The 19,169-nt window shown below is 38.7% G+C and overlaps 1 protein-coding gene across 1 annotated transcript; it reads right to left on the bottom strand.

Moving 5' to 3' along the window:
• Window positions 1-5,044: 5,044 nt before the first annotated feature.
• LOC135479529 (uncharacterized) lies at window positions 5,045-17,702 on the bottom strand. The gene is made up of 6 exons (XM_064759404.1): window positions 17,602-17,702; window positions 12,766-12,871; window positions 9,977-10,164; window positions 9,457-9,565; window positions 7,543-7,666; window positions 5,045-6,135 (listed from the first exon to the last, which is right to left on the bottom strand). Exons 2-6 carry the CDS (start codon window positions 12,853-12,855, stop codon window positions 6,035-6,037), a joined length of 612 nt encoding a protein of 203 aa, XP_064615474.1. The 5' UTR covers window positions 12,856-12,871; window positions 17,602-17,702; the 3' UTR covers window positions 5,045-6,034.
• Window positions 17,703-19,169: the final 1,467 nt, after the last annotated feature.

Raw genomic sequence — 19,169 nt, 5'->3', positions numbered from 1 at the left:
CCAAAGTAGAAGAACATTCCATATGGCACAGAAAGCTCATTGGACTTGTTTCAGAAGATCCCCATAGTTTATTTGCTAACTGAACCAGGGGGTTAAAATAGTACATCCACATTTGCATACATTGGCAATTAATTCTTCTAATTTTTTAGGACAGATATTATAGCAGTGCAGATAGCAAAGAATTACATGTCTCCCATGTTTTTTTGAAAAGCAAAAATATGAATATGAGTCATGTCAAAAAAAAAAGGAAACTAAATATTCCTGCTGCAGTTACATGTCTGTTGACTAAAAAGAGCCGAACAGGTGTCCCAAAGCATAGAAGAATTAAGATACCTCACAAAATTTTATTTGTTGTGAAAGGGAATGCTGAATTGCTGTGGATTTTCTAGTGGTAAGGTGTCTGAAAATAACAGATCTTGTCTATGTACAATTACCCATTAGAGTGCTAGACCCTATTGAACACATGTTGGAGAAACACTCTTGAGTACGGCTTAAGATACCAATGAAATAAATAAACATACTACATGATGTCTTACTATAAATAGCAAGCCATGAGGGCCAAAGTTATTGTCAACAGTTTTAATGAATTTATTGACAAACATTAGTAGCAGAAATGAAATGGCATATGTGTATGATGAGGAAACAATGTATGTAAAAAATCAACATCCAATTTACTAGTATTAGTCAGATCGAAAAGCAAATCACAAAATCTTCTCCAACAGTTACTGTTTTGGTTAATCAAATTCTCCAAATGTCCATAGAGAAAATGTTATTTGTTACTGGTATTTTGAAATTCATCGATATATTCATGTTTGCTATGTAAATAGTCGCCTCATGTGAAATGTAAATTCAGTTTTTAATAACATTCGTATTGCACAAGGACATAAAGCATTTTTGTCACAGAAAGAAATCATATTTGTATTCATTCCATTCTGGTTCATGCATAAAGTTTGTAAGGATTTGTAACATTGTGAAAAGGAATATTTAAGCCGTGTTAAGATATTTTTAAAAAAATGAGATCATGTCCAATGAAATGAAGTATTATTGATTCTGGATGTTCCTTCAGAACAGTTGTCATCATAAGCATATTCCATATTAAACAGTATTTCATGTATGTAACAGAAACCATATAATTCTATTAATATTTTGTAATTTATGGAATTCACATTTTAAAAATTGTTATGTTCCTTTCTATTTGCACTTAGTCATTCCAGCTTTTTAACGTATTTATTATGTTTTTGGTTATATGGTTTTGAAAATAGTTTATCTCTGTAAATCTTTTATATATGTGGTTAATAGTGCCGAGATGCAGAATCGAAAGTTGTAATCAAAAGATAGAGATCACATAAGGTACAGCTTGTTCTACTTTTGTTCTGTAATAGTTGTCCATGCAAAATCACACCATGTAAATACCCTTAATGGTATTGAATTGTATAGATACCTTATCGTGAGCAGACTAAGAAGAATTTTCTGGTCGTGGGTTTCCCCCTGGGCTTTCCCCTTCCCCAGCCATCGTATAAGTGAAATATTCTTGAGTAACGCGTAAAACACCAATCAAATAAATAAATAAATAAATAGTAGAATTTTCCTCATTTTCTGTAAATCTGAAGTCTTTTCAACCACTACAGCGCATTTTTCAGTGGAATTTATGTATACAGTTATTATGAAAATGATGCTAGTGATTTGTTTGTGTTATCAAACACAGATACAAGTTTCATAGAACTGCAGATTATATCTCTTATACCTTATGGTTCTCTCAGAGTGTTTCAAAATATTGTTAGCAGAGGCGGTTGAAGAGGTTGGAAAATTAGGGTAATTTACCATCAAAACCTGGGAAGAATCTTACCTACAAGTTACTGGCATATACATGTATTTATATGGATGGAAATTCCTGGATAAAAGTCGGACAAAATTGTCACATAATTGTATAGCATCAGATATAACATCTTAACATAGTCCCAAAACTTGTATAGCTTTAGATATTGGCTAACATCTTCTGTATGTAGTACTCCTATACAGAGGTTCGGTTTACCTAGCTCATAATTTCTTTGATACCAAGATCTTTCCAAAAGGGTACATGGAAACATGGTTTATTGAAGATTATGGTTTCAAGGAAAATGAAGAAAGTTATGCCAAAAAGGTTGGAGTCCCGCAAAGCTTTTATTACATGATTAAGTTGATTCTGGGATTGTTGATTACAACTGCATTGGCAACTCGCGTTTGAGACATGGACTGTCATGGCCGTTACACACAGGAAAATAAAGAGGCCAAACAGTATAGTATTAAAGGTTTTGTGGAGGTAGTCCCAGCACACTCGGTATTGGGCGAAAGTCACCCTTTAAAGTGAACATAAAGTCATCCAATAAAACTGAATTAATTAATAAAGTAGTTTTCCAGAAATGTGCTAAAAATGTTTAAAAAATTTTACACCGATTATCAACAAAGTAAATAGCAAACAATCGTCATTACCTAAGCACTCATTTGGTGACGCCATTTTGCCATGTTGCCATGTTATAGCTATCTGGAGTGACGTCGTCACATATGAAAAAGAACAACCTTGGTGTGATTTGTGAGTACTTAAAGCCATTTTGCCATGTTATAGCTATCTGGAGTGACGTCGTCACATATGAAAAAGAACAACCTTGGTGTGATTTGTGAGTACTTAAAGTAATTAAAGTACTGCCAACAAAAATTAAGCGTACGTCACATGTATTCTGCTACTGCAACAGATTATTCTGTTAAATAATATAACATACACATTCTATTGATTCAACATAAAGATTCTAGTAGGCTGTCAGGATATAACGTTGAATATGACATAGTATTTTGTTACAATAAGAGAATATATTCTAGCATCACTCAACAGACAACAGAATTTCTGTTGAGATTAACACATTAATTTTTCGAGTGTAGATTTGGTTACCGGTTTGGTTATCTCATGAAGTGAATCCAGTTGGGTGTCCTATTCATTTATATAATGCCCTATTTTTATGGTGCTTTGTCATGGGATCGTTCCAGTCTGATATCTAACCAAAATAGCTTATTATGGAAGAATGATATCGACTTCTCTGTATATGTATTTTGTTGTGATTTTGTCGTTCACCAGTTGAAGACTGACGTGAAATATTAAATTGTTCGAGTAGTTTTAATTATAATTAACCGCATATGTCCGTCCGCTTTTCACAGTATTTTGTACCAGTCGAGAGTCACCTCAACCTTTTCGCATATAAAAGAGCACCTTTCAGTGCAATTTTTGCACATTTTTAATTTGATTTTGGAGCCAAAACTACATTGACCGGATTGGCCAATTTGAGGGCTTCAAAATCTGTGTAATTTTACCAGTCTACACAGAATAATGCCTTCAGAATGTGCTTGAATAAACACCTTACAAACATGCGAAATTGTTGAAGAATAACAGTACGTATATACAAGTTAGCTAAATGTGTTAACGTTCATCTCCGTCCTTTTTGCCACTTTTTGTGTGTGATTGTATGACCGCCGTCCATGTACTTTGTACAGATAAATGTTTTCATTTATCTTTCATAGAGCTTTATTATTATTATTATTATTTCATTTGTTTTAAAAAGAAATATGTTAACAGTATAATAGTTTTGGTGTACGTTTTCATCACACGAATTTTCGAATCATACCCTCACTGATTTCAGATTACTTTATACATGATATACTTTTGGAATTTAGTGATTAATTTTGTTCCACCAGTGTCTGTTGGTTTCCCAGTGGCGTTATTCGTCCTCCGTTTTTTCTGTCATCAAATCGCACATGCGTGCATTCAGTAGAAATTCACACTGATGCCTATTAGATGTCACGAGTGAAATGATCATGAATAAAAATAGATGCATATCAATATTGTAGATGTTTCAGCTTGTTTATTGTACATCATGTCTTATGAAGTTATATATACCATGACCGTACGTGGGAAGGCCTTGCAGCAACCTACGGATAGTTGTGGGTTACACCGTTCTCTTCCAGATTTCCTCCCACCATATTGCTGGCCAACGTGGTATAAGTGAAAATACAAATATTCCTGGAGTACGACGTAAACCACCAATCAAATAAATATGTGTACCATGATGGTATATCGCATGTAAGGGTACCTAACTTTGTGATCGGATTGATTGCAGGTAACGCCGCGTACTCAAGAATTTTGTCGATTATATGACGGTTATCAGGTCTATGTGAGTGCAATAAACCGGAATGCGCAGTGTAAACAGCAAGAACTGGATTTGAACACGCGACCTTTGATTCAGTGGGAGTGAGCCAGACCACTTAACCATCTGAGCCAGCGAGACCGTATCTTCGCAGTAAAGTACATGTACATCAGTATATAACCGCAACATTTCTACGTCGTAACTACTTGATATATCGTGTGATGCAACAGACTACAATGTTTCCAGATTCCCGATATAATTTATTTGCTGCAAGAAAAGATCATATTGGCACATTCCAACCTTGGATCCTGTAACACACTTGTCGGCGGAAAAACTTCAGCGCTTTTTGATTATATCAGTCGTTGCATGGGATCGACCAGTCAGGTCGGAAGCGGGGCTTGACTGTTAATGGCATGAAGTGCGATAAACGATGCTGCTTTGCACGGTGGTCTGAAAGGGGCTTTAAAAAAAAACCCCAAAAAACAATGTTCAACACACGACAACAGTATTAGACAAGGTTGACCTATCTGATTTGTATTGTGGACGGGACACTCAACTTACCTCAACTTCCACTTGCTGCTGATTCAACAAAAGTTTGAACGATGTTGGATAGTCTGGATGGGGCTTTAGAAACTTGTTCAGATTATGTATGTTAAAGCCATACTATAATCTCGCGTGATAAAGCGTGAAAAGCCGATCCCGCATCAAACTTCATAAACGCCATATAGGCTTGAACAACGGTCTCTAAGGAGACAGTTAAGCGGGCGCTGTATGTTTGGTTGTTTCTTAAAACCTAGCTCTATAGTAACAACTTCAGACCATAAAACTGAATGTAAAGGAACAGTGTGCTGGATCACTCAACTAAAAGATCACTTCTCTCTCCTGATTCGGCTCTGGACTAATGAGCCGATTTGTAGATTTTTTTTCTCTGGGCATGGTACGATTTTCTTATCTTGTAAATTAACTTTCTTGAATGTACGCGGCATTAAGACAATATTATCGAATATAAAATATATTAACTGAAAGCCTGGAGTGAATAATACATTTATTAATCGCCAAATGTCAGAATAACGTTAACAGTAAACATGCTCGATGTACTTAAAAAAGCTTTCAACAATCATAAAGGTATGAGAACAGGTTAGTTTGAGGGATTTCACGCTCACTGACTGTGGAGGATGTATTTGACATTAGGGTATGACATCGTGCACCGTTAGTAAAATATGGCGAGAACAGATATTTCGTATAACTTGGTGAACACCAGTAAAACATGCCATAAAGTGGAAAACGTATATTTTACTCCTTAAGCGTTACAATATTATTTGTCATGAGTTCATATAATATAATAAAAGACTTACAGCACAGATGGTAAAATCAGAGCAGCGACGACATTGTGATAGTTGGCAAATAGTCACACGTAACCGGATAATTACGGCCTATTGTCAATTTACCTCCGTCAGGGTTTTATTCTAACTGTTCATATAAATGCTTAAATAGACTTTGCAAATTATACGCCGAATGGCACTATCACTGTATCAAGACGGTCCAAAACTGTGAACTCATTTATTCTGTCCTTTACTACGTCACAATTATCGAGACAAAACTGCCACCAGCTTCTATGCCTTAATACCTGGACAAAGCCACCCTTTAATTGTTAAAGTATTGAAAATGGAAATACATGTACTAATTCGTTGTTGATTGTAAGTCCAAAAGCTACATTTCATCATCTCCAATCAGAATGTACATTTACCAGATCTTCCATAAAAATGCACGGATTATTACCATATTCATAACTTAATATACGCCGTTCTTAGCATGCACCCCATAATTTATCGTTTAGGTTCCCTATCCTTTTTTTCGATGTTTTTCTAATTCCATTTTTTGAATAATTCACTCCTCAGACTTCTGCGCTTCTCCAACTCTTCGATCTCTAGCTCATCGTCTGCTCTCTTCCAAGTTGGGTGATAGGCTGCAAACAAGGGAGATAACAACAGCTATGAACCAAACAACATAATTAGGCCTTTGGCCCATCAAATTTAAGTTGAGGCATTTTGATGAAAAACTGTATCTGCGACATTTTCTCTGATGTAATCTAGACAGGAAATTTCAAGCCTAAACGGCCGTTGGAAATCATTTACGTAACCAGGAATCTCTTTATTTGCACACTGCATCCGTGTGGCATAAAGTGGCACAACTGTGAAAGAATTGACAGACAAATTATAAACTGAAGAACTATGTTGTGCCTGGATAGCTATAATGAATTTTACAAAGAAGTAGGCTGATTCTAGAAACTTTAAATTACGTTTAAAGGAAATCGCAGCACAAAATTCAATCAACCTGATAAGGCACACCATTGAAAACTATACCGCAGAAACTTTCCCTTTGTCTCCCTTTGATTGTCTTGAATTGAAAAGGTTTCGGATTTTTGAATTCAAAGGTGGGTTTTATGGACAGTACGTTGATACTACACATTAGGCCTACTGGGTGTAAAAAACATTAACATTGCTTTTCTATTAAATTCCAAACCAAGTATTTATGACCTGAACAGCTCGTTATATGTATTATATAATGTGCATTAAATAATGCACTTCTAAAGAATTATTTAAACAGTCAAAGTGATGGAAAAATGGTCAGTCCGTGTGACACCTTCGAAACCCAAGGGGCATTTAATAGGGAATTTTTCTCGCCTTGAATAATTCGGTCCTGACCATTCCTCTCTTAGGGATAAGTTTTGGATAACCTAATATTGTCACAGACTCCAAGAGTACAATGCTCAGTCCATCTTGGACCCGAGAGAGTCGCCACAACACACCATTATATTGAAGAATGCTTTAAAAAGGTGTGTCCAGTGATGACGGCCTCTTTTTTTGTCTTTTTGTAAAATGTTAAATTACTTTCGTTTTCATGCAATGTGTAACAACGTGCGTACAGTATGCTCAGTTCGTGCAGGTAGAAGTCTATAGGCCCAGGCGTTGTCAGTTTCATTTGTCTTTGAGTTTATGTTTTTTTTTAAGGTCATATCAAAGATTTTTGGCAAAAAAAAAATCGATCAGCGTCAAATACACTGGAATTTTTGCTATTATTTTAGACTTTAATTGCTACAAAATATCAGCCTCGTCTGCGTATGTGCTACCGTATCGAGTACTGGATCCTAAAGTGTATGCAGCAGGTCTCTTTATAACATTTTCAAACTCTGAAATCATTTTAAAACTATAAATATTAAAGACACGAGTCAGATATTTACGAAAGGCAATGATCTGAGGTATTCTTGGCAAATACAGAAAATTTGTTATGATTAGCAAATATGGATTTTTTGCCACAAATCTCCGGTACATCATCTTTAACCTCCCCCAGATATAATTCCATCTCCACTCACATGTGCATGTCCTCTGGTAGACCACATCGGCCCGGGGGTCGTCAGTCTTACTCTCCCGGAACATCGTGGCCGCCTCCTCGTCGGTCATGTCGCTGTTTTCGTGGCCTGGACACAGGCAGTTCACCTGTGGACAATGGAGATCACTCTCATATCCGTACTATCAATATAGAGTCTACCCTGGCAACGTATGTCAGTGGCAGTTGCACTCAGCTTACACTATCAATATCCAAGGACAGTGTCAAAAAGTAAGAAACAAGTTCATGGTTCTCCCATACAGAGATATTACTTTTAAGCATTTCTTTTAGGCCGCCATCGGCTAAAAAAACAATTGCAAAATAAACAAATAAATAAAACGCTTCCTTAAAGCGTGTTTCTCAATCTGATTAAAATCAGATCGATTGTACATCGCTTTGCTTTAAACCACATACGGCCAGGCTTTAATCAGATTGGTTCCCCCTGACATTCTTATCTTCGTGTGTGTTTTCTTCACCCTGCTGTGTGTTTTCTTACCCTATTGTAAGTTATCTTACCCTGGAGTGTGTTATCTTACCCTGGTGTAGGATATCTAACCCTGATGTAGGTTATCTTACGCTGTTGTAGGTTATCCAACCTGATGTAGGTTATCTCATCCTGGAGTAGGATATCTAGCCCTGATGTAGGTTATCTCATCCTGTTTTAGGTTATCTTAACCTGTTGTAGGTTATCTTACCCTGATGTAGGTTATCTCATCCTGGAGTAGGACATATAGTCCTTGTGTAGATTTTTTTACCCTGGTGTGTGTTATCTTACCCTACTATAGGTTATCTCACCCTGTTGTAGGTTATCTTACCCTGTTGAAGGTTATCTTACCCTGATGTAGGTTATCTTACCCTGTTGTAGGTTATCTTACCCTGATGTAGGTTATCTCATCCTGGAGTAGGATATCTAGCCCTGGTGTAGATTTTCTTATCCTGGTGTGTGTTATCTTACCCTACTATAGGTTATCTCACCCTGCTGTAGGTTATCTTACCCTGTTGAAGGTTATCTTATCCTGGTGAAGGTTATCTTACCTTCGTGTAGGTTATCTTACCTGATGTGGGTTATCTTTTCCTGTTGTAGGTTATCTTACCCTGCTGCAGGTTATCTTACCATGCTGTAGGTTATAATATCCTCATGTGTGTTTTTACCCAGGTTTAGGTTTTCTTACCCTGGTGAAGGTTACCTTACCCTGGTTTAGGTTACCTTACCCTGTTGTAGGTTATCTTACGCTGGTGTGGGTTATTTTACCCTGTTGTAGGTTATCTTATCCTGCTGTAGATTATCTTACCCTGATGTAGGTTATCTTACCATGTTGTAGGTTATCTTACCCTGCTGTAGGTTATCTTACCCTGCTGTACGTTATCTTACCCTCATGAGTGTTTTTACCCAGGTTTAGGTTTTCTTACCCTGTTGTAGGCTATCTTACACTAATGTAGGTTATCTTACCCTGGTGTAGGTTATCTTACCCTGTTGTAGATTATCTTACCCTGTTGTAGATTATCTTAACCTTGTGTAGGTTATCTTACCTTCGTGTGGGTTATCTCTGGCGCTCTGCTTCATGATTGCGTCTAGTTCCGATCAACCCGCGGCGAGGGGATGTATTTTCATCGTATTAAGTTAAATCGCTACGTTGGATATATGAACATTTACCATCAAAGCGCAACATATTTGTTATTATCGATAACATCGATACACTGGCATGGTACACCATTTGAACACTGATTTCGCTCGATCGCCTACAACATACCTTGTATCTTTTCAACATTATTGGAAACTGTCGACTGCTTCTCTTTGTACGATTCCGTCCTAGTTTCGTACTTTATATACTTTCTTAGTTCTTTGGTAGTTTGTTTTAAACATCGTTTGGCTATCTTACCTCGGTATTGGTTATCTTACCTTGGTATAAGTACGGCCCCCAAAGTCCTTGGCCTTGTACAGGACCTCCTCCGCTATAGCCCGCCTCTCACATTTCTCGAATGAACAGATAGGCTTACACATGGAATACCTAAAGGCAGAATTCGCCATTTTACACCTGTGTTGCTCGTTATTGGTCTAAATTATAGTAAATTACAGAGGCTATACCGGTGATTTTCGGCCCAAAACATGTATTCGCTAATCAAATTAAATATATTTTTCAATCTGGCTCAGATTATTACCTTTCAATAAATATTTGAATCGTAAACTATATTATTAATAGTTTTAAAATGATTCTAAATTTTGAAAAAGTTTGATAACGCAGCCCGCTTTTCAGGTAACTTATTAACGATTCTAAACGGTAAAACATGCACAAACGTGGCTGTATTAAAAGTAAATAATTGGTCTCTTTTAAACTAAAAACAAAAATTCGACTGGATATGTACTTTTTTTTTTGTAGATCATCGTCTCCGGTAAAACCTCAATAAACCTTTTTTCTTACCATCTCCCCTTCCCAACATGCAACGTGTGGGTGCCCGGATGTGTAGGGCATTCCTGATCCTCCGGACATTTGCATATGAATGAGGTAAAGAGCGGCAGTGAGACGTCATTCTCGTCCCAGGGTTTCCTGCTCAGTGTATTTACCTCGGCGCACACGGCGTTTTCCGGGCACAAGGGGCGGGGCAAATACTGGGAATGACAAGGAAAAAAAAAAGTATAGATAGATAAATCTACATTAATGACATTATTGACGGATTAATGAAAGAGTGGACCAATAAGCCGAGTTGGCATTTCAGGAATCTCACGAGTTCACGCAAGATGAGGTGAGACAGAGTGGGAGCTCTCCCGAACTAACGCGACTAAAAGGCGTGGTTTTACGGTGGCTGCTAACGGCGACGTTGAGCTGACACACCCGGCTGTGCGAGATGTGTATTCATTCTCGCAAGTACCGTAAAATCTCGCATTTTAACTGCGTTAATTTTCGAGAGCCCCAAGCTGCCTCGTCCATATCTGTGCGAACTCGGCGGACTCCTGAGATGCCGACTCGCCTTATCAATGTTACCCCTTCATTCATTGTTCTCAGGGTATTAGTGGCATAGGAGTTCTACACTGCTTTGTTCTGTGCCTATGCAAGGTTTGCTGGAGGCCACCTGCTTTCCACTAATATGACGTATATAAGCCTACGTCACAAGTGGAAAGAGGTGCAGTAACTCTCCAAAAAAATCACTGCGGGCAATCCAGTTTTCCGCAATACTACGTCATCGTTTTACGTGAACTACGACAACGAGAGGTTGGAATTATTCTTTCATGACGCTTGCAACTCTTCGAAGGGTTCCGGTCGGCAAGTCGTAATACTTCGAAATGCTCCGGGTGCCTTAACGTTCATATTCTTCCAGCATTGGGGCTGTTTTGATGAAGCTCACGAAGATAAGTGAGCCCTTAACCGCCATAGTCCTATATTGTAGGGAATCTCGTTGCGTCAATCTCGCTGAACCCAACCAGTATGTAGATGTAGACGTCAGGCTCTGTTGTAATCGATAGGTTTTTTTGTTCGGTTGTAGATTTTTCTGCTAGGGGAATAAGGATTAACAATTACTGAGCACAACAGAGAGCTGTGGGTGTGCACAATTATAGTCATTGGGCAAGAAAAAAACGAGAGAGATTGCGCAGTTAGGTATAAGTAAGATATTGATTGTACAAATATAACAGCATGTCTCGGTACACGTTCTAGGCCGATACCGTATACACGCCGTATAGTTGCCAGAAATACGAGATGCCATGGCTAGAAAGTGTTGCTGTTACAGATTTGTGTTATCACTTCAATCAAAAAAGTAATCCCTTAATGTTAACAGAAAGTCAGTTGTCTGAGAGATGCTAGAATGTATTCTGTTGGTATAACACCAGATTGTGTCAAATTCAACATAATAATATTCTGTTGGAGAGGAAGCCAGCGTGAGCTGTACTTGAACTCACAGCGACCGCATTGGTGAGAAGTTTGTGGGTCATTGTGCCGTGCTGATGTGCTAAACCTATCGGTCACGGAGGCCCCAAAATGGCTTTTGACCATTATTAAGTTTTATCTGAATTTTACACCACTTCCCTAAAGCTTTAATGGTTCATATTAGTATGAGAATTGACTTTTGACTACAAGTACGGATTTGATAGGGAAATAAACGTGGACCGTGAAGTAACAATATAAACCTGTACTGTGAAGTAAAGATATAAAGGTGTGCCGTGAAGTAACGATATATACCGGTACAGTGAAGTAACAATATAGACATGCACTGTGAAGAAACGATATAAACGTGTACTGTGAAGTAACGACACGGATCTGTACCGTGAAGTAACGATATAGACCTGTGCCGTGAAGTACGATATAGACCTGTACTGTGAAGTAAAGATATAAACATGTACCGTGACATAACGATATAGACCGGTACTGTGAAGTAACGTTATAGACCTGTACCGTGAAGTAACAATATAAACTTGTGCCATGAAGTAACGATGTAGACCTGTACCATGAATTAACGATATAGACCTGTACCTTGAAGTAACGATATAAACGTGTACCGTGAAGCAATGATATAGACCTGTGCCGTGAAGTAAAGGTATAGACCTGTACTGTGAAGTAACGATATTGACCTGTACCATGAAGTAACGATATAAACCTGTATCGTGAAGTTACGATATTTACCTGTACCGTGAGCAATATACTTACCTTGAAAGAGAAATTTTCCCTAGCTGTCTTATTACATGATATGAACAGAAGATCCATTTTATATCGCAATTGGCTTTTTGTTCAGACAAGATATAAACAAGAATTGTGAAACAGTAAACTCGAATTGGCTTTTGACTATAAGAAGAGATTTAACACGGAAACTGGATAAAAAATATCGCCATTATTTTAAAGATATGAATGTGCACCGTGAGGTAATATACTCACCCTGAAAGGGAAACTTATACGAGCTGTCTTATTACCTGATATGAAAAGAGGATCAATTTTAGATCGCTTTTGTTTTTGTTCAGACAAGATAATCATCAACCATGGATCAGTATGCTCACCTGGAAGAAGAAGCTCCCCTGATCTTAACCATTACATGATATGGAAATGGATTAACTTTTCAGCCTTTAGGGATCGGTTTCTTATTCAAACACGATAAACATGAACCGAGCAACAATATGCTCACCCTGAAGGAAAAACTTCCCTGCAACATTGCTAATTCACGATCGACTTTATATCGTGTTTGTATTTTGGGTTTTTTTTTTCCAGACAAGAAACAGCATACTCACCCTGAAGGAGAAACTTCCCCGATCTTTCTTGGCAAAAGCAATAGTGATTACGACAAATGCGGCCACCAGGAGATGAGTTACTGACGCCATCTTGCAATCCCTTGATCTGTGTGAAGACAATAATATCTTGGAAAGCTACAAACACGAGCTGCGTGCCAGCGCGACTTGCTTTTCAGGATAAGAGACACTCCCACCAAGTTTACGCTTTACGTCGATGTCACTTTTAGATAAACCGTACACTTCTGTTTGATCTATAACCGCCCGTGGGTATTCTGACTGCCGTATCAAGGATTTGGTATGTACAAATCCATGAGCATATTAATTACATAGCTTTATCGATCCCAGGGATATTGACATAGCGCCTGAACGCTTCAAGGGAGTCATGTTTGGCAAAATTACAAGTTTTCCCCGTTTTTGCATCAAGTCAGTTCTGTAAGCTGTTAACTTGCAAATGGGAAACAAGTGTTATTTGTGGTGTACAAGCTTTCAGTTGAATTTAATATCACATGTAGATATCCGTGCTTTTAAGTACGTCCTACATGCAATTACAATTTTTTTTCGCCTTTTGCATGTAAATCTGGATATGCAGCAAACAATTTCAGAATACATTGGAAAAAACTGAAAGCTATGTTATTCCACAAAAGAACAAAAAAGCAAACTAAATCCTTGGATCTTGTCGTCGCAGCAGACTTTCATATGTTGCCCCTCCACCATTACGAACTCTTCAATATAATTAAAGACGTACAACGGAAAGATCACAACAAGGTAGAATATAACCACCCAAAATCTATGAAATTATACACAAGGATGGGAAGTTTCTGCTGAGTTCAATGGAAATCAGCACATTCAAAGTATCTAATCTTTGGCAAAAATTGCCATAACGAATCCTTTCACTAATGGGGGTCAGCTATAATACAAGAAATTTCAGCTGATTTTAATGGACAAGACTCTCGACCTTGTATATAAGAAATTACAAAGAAGCCATATAAAGACAAGTAGTCAACAGTGTTCGGTTCTAACAGGATACTCTGACAAAACGTGTTCATTGCGTCGATAAAATTAAAATATATCATGCAGACTGCCATTTGATTATGTTATCGTTGGGCCATTGGCCGCTGTATGATTAACTTCCGAAAGTGAATCATGTGAAAATGCTTAATGTGTTGTGAATGAAATTTGATAGCAAAACTAAAATAAAAATAAACCCCCCCAAAATGTATATAGCGACCACCGAATTCGGATTAGCCTTGGAATTTCATTATTTTTAGAAGTAGATATAAGCATTCTTTCCCGTTGATTAGATATCTGACGAAGGTGAACGCAGCGATATGGTTGAAACATTGCCAATGTGGCGTTAAGCCATATAATCATTTGTTCGTCCATGCTGTCTTACTCCACACTTTGCAGTCCCACACTATCCATCTGCCATAGGGATTAGTTTCTGACGGCTGCATTGTAGGAAAGTGAGCCAGTGAGAAAAAGAGAGTATCATGTAGGTCTATAGATCTACACATATTTGCCCACAGGCGGAAAACGCCTTGCAATATAGTGGCTACTTCTAAACAGTGAGCCTTCAACCCATACCGGTATCGATAGATTATTGATTCATGGGTCAGGTAGAAAACCGGATCTATTTGATCTATGCGAATTGGACAGGTTTATTTAGTGGCCTTACACAAGCATACTACGTTCGTAAAGAGAGCTCCGGGCCTTGAAGGCTTGCACATCAGAGGAAATAATCATAGAGAGTGGTCCCTTCGACATTTCCGCCCTGCTCCATTGAGTTTGCTATTGACGTCTCCAGGTTAGGCACGTTAATTGTTGACCTCTTTTTCTCCATCACTGTAGCGCTCGTAAAACATTCTACTTTGTGTCAGAGCCAAAGGTTTCTTATCAGTTTGAAACTCCACACAAGATATTGATCCTTGGGGCAATGTCAGGGAAATTCGTGACGTCATCTTATGTCGGACTGATGCCTGCGCGAAATGAGGTGCTGTTTGACAAATTTTGCGCTTGAGTAGGCCTGGTTACCCTCAAATTATTTTGGACTGGAAAGACATTTTAAAACATGAATGGCTCATTGGTGAATCATAACGGGAACGAAAAACCTCTGCTCAAAATGTTATTTCCAAAGAGCTATGTGTGTTTGATTGTTATTTATTGAGCGCAATGCATATGTAGGCCTCATACCTATGGTGGCTGATTTTTTTGACCATTTTTGACCGCGCCTTCCGCACCCCCGTTTTAAGAAAACCGCGACCTCCGCGGGGTCGCGGAACACGCGGAAGGTGCGGAGTTCGCGTATGGCGCCGAACCGCGTGCCTTTTATTAAAACCCCGACAACCGCGACCTTGGCGCCCCCGCGGAACTCGTGGAAGGTTAAAACTCGCTTTTGTTAAAACCGCGCCCTCCACGCGACTTCCACGCTGTCCGCTGGGTCGCCAAGGTCGCGGTGGTCGCGGTTTTAATAAATTCGCGGAAGGTGCGGAGGGCGCGGAGATCACGGTTTTCTTAAAGCCTTGTTTTCCGCCTCGGGGGCGGTGAAAATGGCCGCTATCAGCCACCATACATACCTTCTCGATAGAAAAGAAACCGTGTCCAAATTGTGCTGCCTACTTCTACCGAATTCCTGAGATTTTTTTGGCAGCGAGTTCTGTGTCAGTTTGTTATAGTTATGTTATTATAGTTATATATATATATAACTAGAAGAAACTGACACAGAACTCGCTGCAAAAAAAACAAAACAAAAAAACTCAGGAAGAGATATAAACAGGTTTCACGCATGCATCGTGGACTGGAAACTTTCATTCATGTTTCATCAAATTGATTCTTCTGGTTGCACCCCCATAACGCCCTATAGCTATACTGTTCAACCATTGTGGAGATATGTCTTTATTTTAGTATATTTTTGAAAATCCTCCAGACAGTCGTTCAGTCTGTTTAAGATGTGAAAGTTTCATCTTCTATATATATCTCATTTATTGCTCATATTCATTGTTTATACAAGTTTTTCCTGCAACAATGACATATGAAAGCCTCAAGGAATCGCCTGATTTTTCCACGACGATGCATTTTGCACTATTACACTCAAAGCATTAATCTGTTAGCCTATGTTTAACAGAAAGTCTGTTGTCTGAGTGATGCTAGAATATATTCTGTTATCAAAACACAATATTCTGTCATATTCCACATAATATCCTGTTCATCTAATAAAATATTTATCTTGACTTAATATAATATACATGTATGTTACATTTAACAGAACAATCGTTCTCACCTATGTACATTTATGTTCCGGTATCGTTCCCTGTGCATGAGACATGCAAAGTAGATTTTGCCATATACAAGTACATGTATGGCAAAGGAATGACGTCATTATGTTCCTGTTCCCAGGCTAATATTGTACATGTCTGCGCTCCGGAAGTTAGTAGTGACAATTTAACAGTAAATACCGTCATGGATACCGGATGACTGCGGATAAATACAACTGTTGTTTGTGATTACCCCATAACATTGCCGTGACTATGCTGCTAATTTTGGGTGTGTTTAACTCAGCCAAGGTCATGAATCATAATATGTATGAGGTCCGTGCATGAAATCCAATTCTGACGAGTGTACATATATACATCAGCTACGTTATACTTATGGGGCTACGTGGAATAGCGTAGCGTAGTGATTTAGAACAAAGTACAAGTTGAGAGATTCACTTCTCCTAAGAAGCAAGGCCATCATGCATGGAACACCAGTGCAGAGGTTAGCATCAAAATCAGAACGGTTCATCGATTTACGAGATGTAGCACCACAGTTTAGAGAAACAAGGGAGGTTATTTGCAGAAAGTTTGTTGCGCGTTATACATATATACAGCTGTGCATTTAGATGATGTACATTTGTGATGTAGAAGGCCCTCCGTGGCCGAGGTAGTGAGCGCGTCGGCGCGGTGCATTGACCCGGGAGCCTCTCACCAATGCCGCCCTCCAACCATAATGCTGGCTGCCGTCGAATAAGTGAAATATTCTTGAGTACGGCGTAAAACACCAATGGGTTTCCTTCCACAATAATGCTGACCGCCGTCGTATAAGTGAAATATTCTTGAGTGCGGCATAAAACACCAATGAAATAAATAAATACATTTGTCAAGTAGAATTAACCAACGTTTAAAACAATGTTTCATGTATAGCACAAGCTGTCCATGGAACTCACAGACAGACCAAGTTTTGGCGGCTGTCTGAATTTAAAATTGATCAAACATTTCATAAAATCCACACCTTTTAAAGCAGCGCTAATACTACTATAGGGTGTCAGTTTTTTTTTTACAAGAACCGTCAAAGTTGAACTAGTGTAGTAAATACCGAAACACTAGGCATTGTGATTTAGTACATATCTGAGTATATAGTATCGCTACAGCCGCCTTATTTCAGTGAGGACAAACAGTGGAATGAATGGATTATTATATAGGCCATAACGTCACATTGGCAGTATTAAACACTGGGTGTATTTGATTTTATTTATTTGATTTCAGTTTTACATCGTAAATCAACAATATTTCATTTGTACGACGGCAGCCAGCATTGTGGTGGGAGGAAACCAGACAGAGCAATTCGCGGGTGGCTGACAGACCTTTCCACGTACGATCCGAGAGGAAGCTTCCATGAGCTGGACTTGAACTCACAGCGATCTCATAGGCTCAAAAGCACCGTAAGCACTGAGCCACGGTGCCCCTAGCTCCCTCTCTCCCTCCATACCCCTCATTAAACAATGGAAACCTGAAGTGCGATTACAAGATCACGAAATGTAAGCACTTGATATGAGAAAGCAATTTGATAAGCCTAACTTACCTTATACAGTCAGCGCATCTAAATGAGGACAGAAAGTCAACTTGAATTTCAGTTGTGAGCTTTGTGTTCAGTCTGTTCTCGCCCACAACCGTGTTCGTGTGACGAATGCTTCCGCTACAGTGCACAGGTTTTCGCATAAATGAAACAGAAAGTATTTTGTCCTCTTTGTGGAATCACTGTACTTTGAAATTAGCGTATACATTGTTTTATTTCATCTAATTTTCGAGAAGTATCAAGGGGCATTAGTCATATATCTCATAATCTATACAGATACAGATTCGAGGATTAATTTTCCAGTTCTGGTACAGCTATGAAAGTTATGTACGTACAGTCAGCGTACGGTAAATACAAGCATATTAACGCATGGCGTATAGTTAATATTTGGAGTAGGGCTGTCTGTGATCTTTAAATACAGACTGGCGCGCAGTTATGGCGAAATTATCCGAAAATAGGGATCATTAAGGAATAATGTGACACATATTAGGGGTTAAGTACTATAGAGACCCCTAGGGTCTCCTATGACTCTCTGTATGACTGTACCGTCATATCCAGGTCTAATGCAACACATTACAGTCGTTGAATGTGTTTGCTTTATGTTTAGGTTTTAAATAGTTGGTAATAGTTGAGTAATACTGTAATTGTAGGTGTTATATTTATTTATTTATTTGATTTGTGTTTTACGTGTTACTCAAGAATATTTCACTTATATGACGGCGGCCAGCATTATGGTGGGACAAAACCGTGCAGAGCCTGGGAGAAATCCACGACCATCCGCAGGTTGCTGACAGACCTTCCCACGATCCGGCGGAGAGGAAGACAGCATGAGCTGGATTTGAACTTACAGCGACCGTATTGGTGGAAGGTTTTATAGGTTACTGTCATAAGAACATTAAAATTCTGACTCGGGTCCTAGATGTATTAATCAGTATTCTCTTTGGCAATACAGGAGAACTACACTCAAAATTTAATGTGTCAATTTAATCTGATGGGACATGCTTTTTTGACATGATGGGACATGATGATTATTCGGTTATTGAGATGTTTATTCAGGGCGCAAGATGTATATTCTGTGTGGAAGACGTTTATTCGGTGTGGAAGGTGTTTATTCACGGTACGAGATGTTTGTTCGGCGTTGGAAATGTTTATTCGGGGTGCAAAATGTTTATATGGGCTGGGAGACGTTTATTCGGAGTGGGAGGTGTTTACTCAGTGTGCGAGATGTTTGTTCGGCGTTGGAGATGTTTATTCGGGGTGGGAAATGTTTATTCGGTGAGTGAGATGCTTATTCGGTTTGTGAGATTACATATTCGTCGTGGGAGATGTTTAATGGGTTTGTGTGATGTTTATCCGGGGTGGGAGCTGTTAATTCGGTATATGAGATGCTTAATCAGGGTGGGAGACGTTTACTCGGTGTGTGAGATGCGTATTCGGGGTGGGGCATGTTTATTCGGTGTGTGAGAATGCTTATTCGGGGTGGGACATGTTTATTCGGTATGTGAGAATGCATATTCGGGGTGGGACATGTTTATTCGGTCTGTGAGATGCTTATTCGGTTTGTGAGATGTTTA

Source organism: Liolophura sinensis, chromosome 12 (genome assembly GCF_032854445.1).
Source record: "Liolophura sinensis isolate JHLJ2023 chromosome 12, CUHK_Ljap_v2, whole genome shotgun sequence".
Taxonomy (NCBI): domain Eukaryota; kingdom Metazoa; phylum Mollusca; class Polyplacophora; order Chitonida; family Chitonidae; genus Liolophura; species Liolophura sinensis.
The sequence above is the reverse complement of the archived record's forward strand: the minus strand, read 5'-3'. Positions and strand labels throughout refer to the sequence as shown.

Excerpts from the sequence above, each read along its gene's own strand:
- LOC135479529 (XM_064759404.1), bottom strand. The coding sequence starts at position 12,855 with ATGGCGTCAGTAACTCATCTCCTGGTGGCCGCATTTGTCGTAATCACT. Across the intron at positions 10,165-12,765 it reads GGGGAAGTTTCTCCTTCAGG|TATTTGCCCCGCCCCTTGTG; the intron begins GTGAGTATGCTG and ends TGTCATTCCCAG. Across the intron at positions 6,136-7,542 it reads CTACCAGAGGACATGCACAT|CCTATCACCCAACTTGGAAG; the intron begins GTGAGTGGAGAT and ends CCTTGTTTGCAG.